The sequence below is a fragment of the Panthera tigris genome, chromosome B1, assembly GCF_018350195.1.
Source record: "Panthera tigris isolate Pti1 chromosome B1, P.tigris_Pti1_mat1.1, whole genome shotgun sequence".
Classification (NCBI taxonomy): domain Eukaryota; kingdom Metazoa; phylum Chordata; class Mammalia; order Carnivora; family Felidae; genus Panthera; species Panthera tigris.
The window spans coordinates 146,824,700-146,838,984 of NC_056663.1; the positions used below are offsets into that span (position 1 = coordinate 146,824,700).

Genomic DNA, 14,285 nt, shown 5'->3' on the forward strand with positions numbered 1-14,285 from the left:
TGTTGCCATTATAAACTGATTGTGCTTGGATCCATCATAGCTTCAACTGTTTTATTTTGAACACAGGTCCATGGGAAATGATCCATATGTATGGCTCCTAAGAGCTGCTTCTAATGATGTGGGGGATAGATGTATACACACAGGTGTGTATGTGGGATTAAATATACATATATTTTATTATGATTAATATTAATCATAATTTATATATTGTTTCAGCTCTGAAATAAATGCTTAACTGTAAATTTTTGTCTTCAAGCAGGCAAGACCTCCTGCACGGAAGCTGGCAGAAGAGTTGCTTAAACAACAACAGTTCAGTGACTCATCTGTGTTTTCACAACACGTTTGTACCAGCACCCATGTCTATTTGTAGCCTGACAATAAAGACCCTATATGAACTATCTCTGAGCTGTCTGCTTTAAAAGCAAGGACACTATTCTCAGTTGACTCACTTGAGCTACTTGTGCTTTTGAGAATAACCCGTTGCCACATTTATGAAGGCATGTGATATAACTGAAGATTACTTCAGGCTGTGCCAATGTCCTGCTTAGTTCTGATCTAGTGTTTAGAAGGTCAAATAGACCCAGAGGGCTTTACCCCCCTCAATAATCCCCTATATACCACTACTGGTATCTCTTGGGGACATAGAAAAAGAATGCCTTATCAACACCCTAGACTGTAAATACCATCAGAATGGGGATTATTATCTGTTTTGGCTACTTATCTGTATCCCCAGCACTTAAAATAGTGTCTGCCACACAGTAAACACCCCATAAATACTTGCAAAGGAATAAATCAACCTCTGTCATGGGCCTGGGAAGTGATCTGGGACTTAGCACCAAATCCACAAAATATTTTGTTGTCCTGATGCCAAGTCAAGATTTCTACTTCAGAGCATCAAAACTTCTGTATGTTCAAGTACAGGTCCTTTCAGTATTGAGATACTTTTCAACATATTAAATCACCTTACTCCCTCATCCTTAAAATAGATAAAACCAACAGAAATATCAACCTAAGTCATCCATCATCATAAGAAAACCTAGTACAATGACTACAGGTAAAATGTTTCCTATTAAAATACTAGGATATTTTATTAAATACTTATTTTATTTTTATTTTTTTATAATAATAATATTTATTTATTATTTATTATTTATTATATTTATAATAATATTTATTTATTTATTATTTATTATTTATTTATTATTTATTTATTATATTTATAATAAATAAAATATTTATTTTATTAAATACTTATTACTATATATAAATAAATACTTATTACTATAAAACTGTAACTACTATAATTACTTTTATAAAGCTATTGAGCTGTGTGTGTGTGTGTGTGTGTGTGTGTGTGTGTGCGCGCGCGTGTGTGTGTGTGCACTAGTTAGTCAGACAGGTTGTTTTATAGCTATAAATCCAGTACTTAGATCTATGCATCCATTCACTATATAGCATTAGTTCGCCCAAAAGAAATAGATAATAGACTATTCAGTTCAACAAATATATATTAACAATCATTCATTTTCTATTCTTTTTCAGTGTTTCTGCCACCCACTCTGACTTCTACGAGTACAAAATTGCAGTTCTTTGCCCATACATTTCTTCAAGGAAAGAGATTTCAGAAGGGACAGAAAAATATACCCTTTAATATTTCCAAAGACTTTTAAAACATTGAGTTCACAGTTTCAATGACATTATAAGAGATTACAAAATCTGTAATAAGCAGAATATGTCTAGTAAATGTCCTCCTAGGTTTGAATTTTGTACTTTGAATTAAGTCAACTCCTAGGAGTGACGTCCAGCAAATGGTCATTTTTGTGGACAACCTAACATCCTGATGTGCTGAAAGCCTTTCTGTTTCTCCTAAAGTCTGCAGGATCCTGAACACTGCTTACTCCACCGTGAAGGCCTTTCCCATGACAATGATCACAGAACAAATACCCATGATAAGTACACGTGTCACACAACAGAATCCTTTACTTTCTCCAAAACTTGCACATATGGAAATTAATGCACCTAGAAGGGATCAACAATAGACTTCAACAGACTTCTTCCTCATCTCAGATGTTGCGTTTTACAGCTAAGTCTTGGGATGCCTACATGGCTCAGTCAGTTAAGCATCCAACTTCAGCTCAGGTCATGATCTCATGGTTTGTGAGTTCAAGCCCTTCGTTGGGCTCTCTGCTGGCAGCTCATAGCCTGGAGCCTGATTCAGATTCTGTGTCTCCCTCTCTCTCTCTGCCCCTTCCCTGCTCACACTCTGTCTTTTTCTGTCTTTCAGAAATGAATGTAAAAAAAATTTTTTTTAATTTAAAGCTAAGTCTTATGAGGTTGAAAAGGGGTTCAGTTCAGTTTAAAAAGGCAATAAACTAACACATAGGATGTGTTGTAATTTCTCCATTTCAAGGAAAAGAATCCATGGAAAACTATGTGTTAAAAAATGATCTGCACAAGAAAGTCTCTGTATATTCTGAACAACAGAAGGAGGTTTTCTTGCCACTGTCCCCAAATCACAGCTTTATTTTCCTATCGTGACTGCCTGTATTATGTTCTTTGTGCTGGCCTCACGGTGCTTCCTCAGTGCTTTCTTTTCCACTGGTTTTGTTGAATGATCTGATTTAGTTATCACTATGCTCTCATCTGGACGAAAAATAACTGCCCTATTTGGATACAGATCAGATTTATAAAAATCCTGTTATTGACATCACTGTTGCAGTTTATTTCGTTCATTCCTACCTTATGAACAAGGAAAAGAGGGAAGAACACCCTATTCACATACTTCATCTCTGTGTCCTACCACTCTTGGTTTCTCTTCCCCACATGGCAGGTCTCTCGCTGGGAACATATACATATGTGCTTTCTGGCCAGCACAATGTTAGTTTTTAAAAATTAATTCGTTGCAAATATTTAAGAATCACTAGATTTCACATAAGAATTTGAGTTTTCAGCCTCTTTCTGAAAATCAGAAAATGAAGTAATATGGAGGGCATATTCATATAGGAATAAGCAAAACTGAGCGGTGCCTGCCCCCTTCTGATTAGGGCATGAGCTCTTAAAGGTCATCATGGTCCCCGTCTGTAAGAAAGCCAAGCTAGCCAAGTGGAAAAGTCATGTTCAGAGTCCTCAGTCCCCAAATGTTCCAGACATCCCAATCTAGGCATGAGACCTGTGAATAAAGAAGCCTTCAGGGGCACCTGGGTGGCCCAGTCAGTTGAGCATCTGACTTCGGCTCAGGTCATAATCTTGCGGTTTGTGAGTTTGAGCCCCGCATCAGGCTCTGTGCTGAAGCTACTGTCAGCACAGAGCCTGCTTCGCATCCTCTGTCCCTCTCTCTCTGCCTTCTCTCTCCACTGTCTCTTTCAAAAATAAATAAACATTTAAGAAGCCTTCAGGGGACTCCAACCTCAGCTGTTACCTCGCTACAAACATGTGAGGCCCAAGAGAGAACCACTCCAGATGAGCCCGTCAACCACCAAAACCATGAAAGGGAAGAATGAAATGGTTGTTTCAAGCCTCTAAGTTTTGGATTAATATGCTATGCAATAATAGATAAGGGCTAAAAGATAAAAGTGCTCTTAACAGACTACATACAATTATCTGAAGCAATTTCTCCCTTTTTACTTGGGTCAACACAGATGTCATATATCATTTCCATTTCATTTTTGTGTTTAGGCAGAATCTAAAACATGAATGTGCACAGAGAAGAAAACAAAAGTGGAAGAAAGCAATCTTTTGAAACAGCTGGGTTTGTTTTTTGTTTTGTTTTTTTTTAAGAAGGTGGATGGCAGCATTTATGAATGTCACATAGGTTAATCAGTAATAAGCACTAAAGTAGAAGGGACAGAGTTTGAAAAGGGAATGAATCTAGTTCTTTTCCTAAGAATACTGGCTTCACTCACTACTCTGTATTCAGCATCTAGCACAGTGCTTATTTTTTCTTAGCTTTGTACATATTTTTCTGAATGATAGAGGGCATCCACTATCATTTTTTATCCATGTTTCCTACTACTAAAATGTCAGCGGTTACTGACACAAAAGGACGGCAAATGGCACCTGCAGAGTAACAGACTATGGTTTGTACAAAATAAGTCAAGCCAGGGTCTTTACAGCTTAATGATCAGGCAGATTCAAGAACAGGAGAGACAACTCTTAACTTGTATTCCCTTAAAGCTGAATCCTACTGATAGACATGCAAATCCAACCTCAAGCAAATCCCTCAATTTTTTGATGACTGTTTGCTCTTGTGTAAAATGAAGGTAATCATGCATTCCCAGAAAAAGTGTTATCATCAAGCTTAACAGAATATGGCCCATACATTCAAGGTAGTAGATCTAAACCCCGTGCCCTGCACAAAATTAAAGCAGCTGATATGCTTTTGCCCAAATGGAATTGTATATCCTCATTTCCTTCCCTTCTTTTCCCCACTTGTGACTCAAGCCAGATTTCATCGAGCTATTTTTGTAATTACTAAAATGCTGGAAATATAGCAGCAGGCCAGAAGCAAAGTAAAATGCAGCATCCAGCAAAAGAAAGAAAATCACGCTGAGTAACTGAAAGGCCATCTGCTTCTAGCTGAGCTGTAGGGGTGAGGAAGGCAATCTGGGCTGTACTATTTGTGTCTCCCCCAAACCAGACCCACCTGCATGTTGTCAGTGGCATCCCCAAGCAGTCCTCCAAAAGTGATAGCATTAGTTACAGTTGCCAGATAAATGAAGAGAATTGCTGAAAGAGCCTGAATATTTAAAGCATCATAAAAATCACTGGCAAAAAATGGTGCTTTCCTCTTTATGTCCTTAATGAGTCCACCACAGAACCTGGGTAGGGAGAAAGCAAACATGTGACAAGGTAAAATAAGGTTGTCATCAAATTAACCAAGGGTAACTCATTCAACCACAAAGAATTTGCAGTCAAAGTGTTTGAATCAACAAGCTCTATTTAACCACTTAAGGGAAAATGGGAAAACTGTGGAAGAATAAATTTTCTTCTATCTGTCTCTGTTTTGGTCCCTAAATTAGGTGTTGCATTCCCTAAAGAACAGTTGGTTTTTAGATGAGAGTGAATGGCGTAGATGGATTAAAATTTCTCACTCATTGTAGAAAAACATCACACCCATGAGCAGAGCATAGAAGTCCTTTAATAATCTTGCGTTGTTTCCTTTCCAGCCCCATTCATCATTCCACAAGTGTTTACTGCGCACCTGTGATATGCCCAGCACTTCTCCAGGTGCTGGAGACACAACAGTGAACAATACAGGCAAAGATGCCTGCCCTTGGGGATTTTCCTTTCGACATGGGGGACAGACAATATAAGCAAAATGGGTGGTGCTAAACATCAAGGGAAAAAATTAAGTGGGGAAGAAGGTTATGAAATGCTAGAGAAGCAATGGCTGAACTATTAGAGTGGCCAGAACAGGCCTCCCGAACCGGTGATTGGGATAAGGTCCCGAAGGCACGAAGGAAGAAAGCCATGCAGGTATACGGTGGAAAAGCATTGCAAACGTAGCCCCATTACACACATTCGCAGGTCAGCTGCCTTAGTTATGCATCTGTCAAACTACCCTCCCAACCAAACCTCACGTCTCAGCCTTCCCCACGCATACCCTTCCTTCTGCCTGTGGGGCCCCCCCTCAGAGAGTTCAGATTTCCACCATGGGGCTATCACACTTTATCGGGACTGTCTGTCTGTGTGTGGGCTTGCTGGCCCTTGCTACATCCTGTGCCCCACTTCAGTTTTCGTGGTCTGCGTAGGGCTGTGCGTGGTGCTGGGCAGGCTGCAGACAGTACATTGGGGAAAAAGTGAGCTATCCAAGAATTAAATTCCAGTCTGATTAAGTAAAAGGGCTGAATTCCAGAACTCATATCTATAGAAAAAGGAAAAGAATATTCCTAATAAAAGTACTTTGTAAAGAACTGTTCAGAAAACATAGGGGGAGAGGAGGTTTTATGTTCTCTGTTCTTTCAGAAAAAAAGGGGAGGGAAATAATGTCCCCTTAATTTCAGAGAGAAACCCAAGTGGTCATCAGAAGAATCAAATCATTTTATTCAGATTCAATTACATCTTAAAAAGACATACTTTTGTGCTTTCACAAAAACCTTTAATGTTCTTCAAAGGTCCTATCTTCGGGTTCCTGGGTGGCTTAAGTGTTCGACTTTGGCTCAGGTCATGATCTCACAATTTGTGAGTTCGAGCCCCATATCGGGCTCTGTGCTGTCAGCGCAGAGCCTGCTTGTAGTCCTCTGTCCTCCTCCCCACTGTCTCTCTGCCCTTCCCCCTGCTCGCACACTCTCTCTTTCTCTCTCTCAAAAAAATAAACATTAAAAAAAAAAGTCCTACCTTCATAAAATCAGTATCCTACTTAAAATTTTATTTAATACAAAACAAAATGGAGAACCTAATAGTGGAAAGAAAAGGAGGAATTATCATAAAAAGAGATTTACAAAAGCAGTCTGGGAATCCTGAATCCCCAACGGCAGGCTAAGGAGACCATGACCTGTGAGTTCCTCATTTCTGTACCATGTTGCCCACTTATGAATAAATGTACAGAGAAGGGAGGGACGCACAAAAGCCAAATGGGGAAGACAACACATGACTCCACCTTCCTGCCACGGGTTCACACCGACCTGAAGACCCCGCTGGCTTTCTCTCCAACACCTCCTCCCTCACTTCATGGCCTGGACGCCAACCCAGCACACACCAGGCTCTCTGCTGTCCCCTCCCCCTACCTCACTTCTGCTGGTCTATCTCTAGCTCCTGCAGGACTCTTCTCATGGGCTTTCCTGCGGGACTTTTCTGTAAGGCCTTCTCTGAGTTCACCCTTTATATTGGAATGTCTTTCCCCTATCACAAAACCCCCTATTTCTGTTTTCGTTTTCCCCCATTAAACCATCACCACATTTTTTAATTTTCTCATTGCTTGTCTCCCACTACTACAAAGGAAAACCCAAAAGGACAAAGGGTTTTTGTTTAATTCACTGTTGCATCCCCAGTGCCTGTGATTTATCAATAGAAGTATCTGTTGGCTGCACAAGTATACAAATCAGTGAGTAAAATGCTGATAGGGAGATGTAGGGAAATTAAGATCTAAAGAGATCCTCATCTGGGTGCCTCAGTCGGTTGAGCAGCTGACTCTTGATTTCTGCTCAGGTCGTGATCTCATGGTCATGAGATCCAGCCCCACGTAGAGCTCTGTGATGACAGTGCAGAGCCTGTTTGGGATTCTCTCTCTCCCTCCCTCTCTGCCCCTCCCCTGCTCGTGTGCACAGGCAAGCATGTCCTCTCTCTCTCTCTCAAAATAAATATTTAAAATAATAAAATAAGGAGATTCTCATCGTGAATGGCCAAATAGTCCATCAGTTACCGTCCAGTTCGCTGCAGTTCTTCACAATCCGCATGTCCTCCTCCTCCTCCTCCGTGGCCTCCGTCATGAGGCGTGTCCCCGTTCATCTGAACATTCTCTCCACCTGAGTACATATTCTTTCTAAGCAAGACAACAGAGCCCAAGAGAATATCAGTTTCTTTTACTCGTCTGCTTCTTAGCTGTGCCACGCATGAGACTAACGAGATGGACTGAAAACCCTTTGGGAGAAAGATCATTTCCTTCCACCACCCTAACGGGCAACTCTTAAAGTGTTGTATTTAGAGGGAGGACAAATGACTGATGAATAAAAAGCTTAATAAGTTGCATACTGTATAAGACAGAAACTGTTTCACCAGGAAAACAACAGATTTCCAGAAAACGGCTTCTCCGAATGGTCTCACCCAATTTTTTAACCTCTTAAATCTATAGGGACTCGTTTTGAGTAAACCAGTCTTCTACATGTGCAGGAAGTCCCCAACACATCCTCCAAAAATCTCTATGATGTATTCCAATATCATAATCTGAGATCTCTAATTTGCAATCACTGAAGAAGATAACATATAACACTCATTTTACAGCATCGACGAAATGTCAAACCAAAGTACATATGTAATTCATTTGAGATAATACATCAAGTTAAATGTGAACCTAAAAACACAATATTAGGACAGTCACCTGACCCCATTTCCTTTTGTGAGCACAACCTCCTTCTCAAGGATGAAAACTCCCAATTGCCCGATAATTTACCTTTTGTCAGATGATGGAAGGCTCTTAGGAGGCTCTATCCTGATTGCTGGGTCCCATTCCCCAGGTGGAAGAACAATGACTTCATCGAGGAACTCGTCGATACCAGCAATCAGGTCCTGCCTGTCTTTAGCTTTATAAGCAATGTCATGGAACACCTAAAGAATAATAAGAGATATGCTGATCCAACAAGAGAACTCTCTACATGCCTCACAGCATGTTGAGCCTCAGAAAGGCAATCTATAATCCACTTTAACATTTATTTCATATATGTTTAATATAATCATATTCTCATATTTCCTATCAGCTTGTCCCAAACTATTTTGGCATTCTGATTTTGAACCCAGAGAATATAAGTGGAGGCATGAGAAAACAGCTGTGTTTCTTTTATATGTCTTTTTAATCAATACTGTAAAACAACACTGTCTTTCATCTCCCACTGGTATGTACCATTGCTGATACAGTTGCTGTGGAAGCCAGATGAAAATGGTTTGGAGAAATATACAAAAGAATCATTCTCTGAAGTAAAAATGACTGGGACAAACCATTGCTGGTAATTCAAAAAGGAAAAGTTCAAGCTGAGGATTAAGATCGGGTTAAGTCCCAAACATTGCAGCTCTCGAACACAAATAATGTTAGCTATTAAAAAAAAGAAAAATCTAAGTTATGCTGGTAACACATAAAGCAAAGGGCTTTAAGCAGGTGATCATCTGTCTAACCTTTTAGCAAGGCAATAACTAAACCAGCCAAGGCAGCAAATGCTTCATGTCTTTTATACAGATATCCAAGAAGGAGCTCCAGAATTTACATAATCCTCTTTGCCAATCATTCCATTCTTCTAACCTAGGTGACCATCTGAAAGTCCTTTACACATAAGCCTTTCATACCTCATCAGTCAAATTCTTTAGTCTCCAGGACAGAAGACGGCTCCTGTTCAACATCCTTACCTGTTCTTAAAGATTGCTAGTAAATCTCTTCTCCTCAACAAGAATTTTTAAAAGCTATGAAACAAATTACATGTAATGGTCTGGGGAGGTGTGAGGTTGAGATTAGGGCATTACAAATGCCAGCATCTCATCTGTGGTGCTCTAGCCGCTAGAGAGGGTCACTTTTCCAGCCTCCCCTGCAGATAAGAATTGACAGTTTTGACCAATGAGATGAAAGAAAAAAGCTGTCTGAGAAACCTTTAGAATACCTGTTAGACTGATACGGCTAACATTCCCACCCTCCGTCTCCCAACACTCCCCGCTCCACACCCCTTCTGTATTCAACCTCCCCCTCCTCAAACTTGAATACAGAAGAGATGGCTGGAGCTGACTGCAGCAGCCCTCTCAAGCCCACAAAGCCAGAACCTTGGCTCTTGATTGATCATGAAACAGTTAAGTTAAACTGACTATAGCAACTACCTACCTCCAAGTAAGCCCCAAATAATTTAAGCCACTATAAATCAGGTTTTTCTGTCATTTAGAGCCTAAAGCAGTTCTAATTACTGCATCTTAGGAGGAAGGATTCTTTTTTAAAGAAAATGTAAACACATGAAAATAAATAAAAGAGCCCCCTGAGATGCTTAGTTGCCTCAAGGGGGAAAAGCCAGCATAGCTATACATCAAAAATGCTCTCAGTCCCACATTAAGTAACCATCTGAGTAATCACCAAATAAAGCTTCCATAACTAAATGCCCTATTCTTCACTTAACACATGGAGAAGCTAACAAATTAAGTAATAAAGCAAAAGTGAAACATTTGGGAAAATAGTAAGCTAGAAAGACACAGAAGGAAAATCAGTGATCCCATATCCTAATTGTACTTCTCCTACTATGAGACTAGTTTAGGGTTTCATCATATCTAAAATGTGTGAACAACATTCAAGCTGTTATGAGAGTAAGGTTATAATTCCAAAGCACTAGAAACTCTGCAGTAACAGTTGCTAATGCATTTTAGTAAGTGTTAATTCCTTCCCACAAGATAAGAAGACCATAAAAACAGGTACTTTCTCATACCTAAGGAAAAAATGCATGATCCATTTTATTATGCATTACTTATAGAACCCATTATTTCTGAAACAATATGGTATAAGGACACTTGAACTCCCAGGATGAATATATTAAGCATTTTAAGAGGTAAAGTTTGAGTTAATACAGTGATTTGAACTTTTTAAAGAATATTTAACATATATCTCTTTTAAGAATTGCAAATGCTTAGAAAAAGAAAGGAAATTATGTTTTATTCCAACACAAAATTTATTTTTTGAAAACTGTGTCGAGACCAGCGCATCTGCCACGAATGACTGTACCTTATGCCATAAAGAGGACTGGTGACCACATACTCTGACTTGAGTAAATTGTGACAGCCAATTCATACTATGAAAACTATACAAGCGGGACATTCACAAATCACCATGTTCCAGATCCCCTACCTCGTCAGACATCAGGGTGGCAATGGCTCTGCCGATCTCATGGTAGGACTTGGCTTTCCCCTTAGGACCTAAGAGAATGAACAAGAACCTAATGGAAGAGGAAAGAAGCAAAGGCTATAAAACACATTTCATCAAAGTCAATGTACATAACACTGAGACACGTTTATCCTATTTGTAAAAAGCTGAGGTCTAGAATTCATCTTTAAGACAAAGGTAATATTCATGGTAATATGAAAGATACTCTTTCACACTATCATGAAATACAAATTGTTGTTTCTTTGGAGGCAAAGAAGAATTTAACATGGAAACCCTGAGAAGTTTATTTACTGAATAGGAAAACTTCACTTTAGGAGTCATTCGATCTTTCTTTCCTAAACTTTCTTCTATCTCCATTTCTACTGACTTTGAGAATCTGTGGAGAAAACCCATTAAGCACAATAACTAGAAAGACTTAGTACACCTTCAGATTTCTCTGACTTTTCCTTACTCAATATGAACAGTGACAAATGATCCTCTCCATACTTTTAAGAAATATTTCTGCTCAGAAGTGACTGGAAGTCAGCAAAAACCAAGTCCTTTAGAAGTAAGCCACATGCTGACAGCCAAAGTAAAGAAAGAAAACTATGAGAGAAATTCGAAATAAAGCATCTTTCATGGACAGTTAAAATTCTTTTGTGAGTGTCCTCATTTTCCTTCCCAAACTTGTTTTCTTGATAATGTACACGCACTGCTCCACAGTAAGTAGGTCCTGGAATTTGCAGTAATGAGCTTATCCCCACTTAGGTTCATGTCTCAACTAGGGAGGAAGAAACCCAGTAATTAAGTGAATAAGAAAAAAATATATAAAAGGCAACACTGGATACATCTCCGCCTTGCTTATAATCGTGTCTTACCTAACATGGAGACAATAAGGGCAATAAAAATAATCACATCACATGTGCTCAGCTTTTTAAAGTTTGCAAAACATTTCATATTCATCACCTCATTTAAACGCCACATACCCTTTTGCAATAAGGAGAGGTATCCTATTCCCGCTTAATGGTGAGGATACTGAGGCTCAAGGAGGTCAGTGGATGAGCCAAAGACGTGCCTAGTAAATGAGAGACAGTAGATAGGCCTTCTCACCTCCTGTTATTTTCAACACACAATGTGCCTAACATTACCTGCCCAACCTATACATGGGGTTACAATTCAACAGAGAAAAGCTAACCCACAATGACTCTCACGGCTCGTCCTGGGGAAAGATGTTGTGGATACTTAGCTGGGGACAAGAAATCTTAGGTAAAAATTTATGGGACCAGGGACGGGATGGGATTTGCTTAATACAATTTTATTTTATACTTATTTATCTATATACCTCACTTTAAACAAAAATGGGCCGACAGCAAGTACTCTTCAAAGTGTTAGGGTCTGTTCCAAAAAACCCTTGAATAAATTTTTTTTTTCATTATAAAATTCAGTCCAAAGGGGAAAGGAAAAAAAAAAAAAAACAGAAATCAAGAATGTAAGAAGGTATCTGAAAGTTTGAACACTCAGACTTCATATCAAAATAGCTATAAAACCATTCAATACTTATTTGCTTAGAAACCAGTTCTGGCATGAGGCGGCACACTCGCTTTCAAGTATTATCACGGTAGATGAAAAAGCAAAAGCAATCAGCAGGCATGAAAGTCTGTTCAAGTATGAAGGAAGTGATTATTAAAATTGGATTTAGTTATTCTAATATTGAAGTTCAGTTGATACTAGAACTTCTCTTCCTTTGAAGTTGGACCTAAATTATACACCCCTACATACAGTATTATAAAATGCTTCTTAATGACAGTAAAATGTACTATACTAAAGGGAATGATCACTGATTTGAGTGCAACATATGCAAAAAATATTTAACCACCTAAGCAAAACAGAAATCCCATTTAGGAACACCTACAATACTGGTCACGTTGCCCAGTCCTATTAGCCAGTCTAGCAATGGCCAGCTGTCAGGCAAGACAGTAAGAACATAGTTTTGGGCAAAGGGGGAGAATGCAGTGCGGAAAGAGAAAATATCGAATAGCTGGATCCTTTACTTATTCACACATTTTTAAATAATGGTTTCCTTACTTGCCATTTTTTGTTATTTTAATGTGTCTAATTATTAGTTTTTCAGTAAGACATAATACCTAAGATCTTTCTGGACCCACTCTGCACCTCTTCCTACCTTGCCGTAGCATCTCCATCACGATTATAATTTACAGACACACATTATGGAAATACACACTTACCAACTGACACATGAACTATCAGGCTGACTATATGGCAACAAAAACAAAACACTATCTTGCTAGAAAGCGAGACAAATACTCTCATTTATTAGTAGTCCTCAAATATAAACTTTGGCAGATGAGATGGGTAACCATCCCAAGAGCCGAAAGTAATGGAGCCTCTAACTTACGCCCTCTGGGATGAGGGAATATATTTTCTGTAAATATTTCCTCTAGTCTCTGCTAAATAACACCGAATAATGAATGGAAGTAGCAGCCCAATAGTGACTATAACATGCATCAGAGCAATAAACTCAATATATGAGAATTATATTGTTTCACTAACTTAGATATAAAGGTATGATTTCTCTTTCTGTGGTAATGTATTTTTTTATTAAAAAATGCATATATATTACATACAATATACAAATATTTATTAACACATATATATTGATTTGTTCTTTAGTGGAAAATCATTTAAGTGACCAATAGAAATAAAATGTTACATGTAAGCTAAATTTTTCCATTACTCCAGTCAGGAACCATTCAGTAAATTCAACCTCTCAAAATGATACAGAGAAGAAATCTGGCCATCTACAAGTAGCAGGAAACATCACCTCAGGTCAAGAATTTCATCTGTAGGGACGGAAACCCTGAAGAAGCCCCTGATTTTGGACTGCATTACTGAAAAGGAGATGAGAAAACTAGGATTGCAGAACTCATCAAGTTGAAGTTCCCTCTGCCTGAAACATGTTCTTTCCCTTGAACCCCTTGAAGAAGCAAAAGCTGTTACAACTTTTATGACAGAAGTACATCTTGCCAAACTCAGCTTTTATAATGTACTGAAAACTCCTTTCATGACCCAAGCTGTTTTTTGTCAATGGACAGATGTTATTTTTAACCAGAAGCTTTTTTTCCTTATTAACAAATTAGAGTAAACACCACATTTGTGTGGCTCGAAGGGCACAGCCCATGTTGACAGCTGGGGAAAAGAAATTAATTTATGCTACTGAGTTCTTTTTATTCACTCATAACTAGAAATAAAGTCATAGTTAGAATCTTTACTAGTGCTAGCTGTCTCAAGAATCTTCATGAGGCACTTCTACTCTTGTGAGCTTTTTCACATACCTAATTATGCCTGGGGAGGATGCCTCTAGCATTCTCCATAACAAAAATAAGTACCAGATGATCTCTGTCCGGAACCAATGGACTGTACTCATATTCACAAAATAATTATAGGCAGAAACAGAGCACAATATCAGAAGAAGAGCCAGCCTTCCTAAACCACTCAATCTTTGCAGAAAGGATGTGCACTTCCCCCCCCCGTCCTTCCTGATATATCACAGCTATTTCTAGAATAAACTCAGCATGTACCAATCCTTTACTCCCTGCTCTCAAAACAGCAGTGAATCAAATAAGCCATTATTCATATTTAGCAGTTTTGGAAATCATGGCTGAACTGTAGCGTCCACAATAGATGCATGAAGACCATAAACCCACCACAACCAACCACATTACATACGATA

General features: G+C 38.8%; 1 protein-coding gene across 1 annotated transcript in view; it reads right to left on the reverse strand.

The window, feature by feature from the left end:
• The window catches only part of SLC4A4 (solute carrier family 4 member 4), a 356,758-nt gene that overhangs the window by 102,505 nt on the left and 239,968 nt on the right, over positions 1-14,285 (reverse strand). The window contains exons 9-12 of the mRNA XM_042984402.1: positions 10,520-10,607; positions 8,108-8,262; positions 7,361-7,480; positions 4,643-4,817 (exon numbers count right to left, since the gene is read on the reverse strand). Coding sequence (XP_042840336.1) covers positions 4,643-4,817; positions 7,361-7,480; positions 8,108-8,262; positions 10,520-10,607 — 538 coding nt within the window. The remainder of the gene's footprint in view (positions 1-4,642; positions 4,818-7,360; positions 7,481-8,107; positions 8,263-10,519; positions 10,608-14,285) is intronic.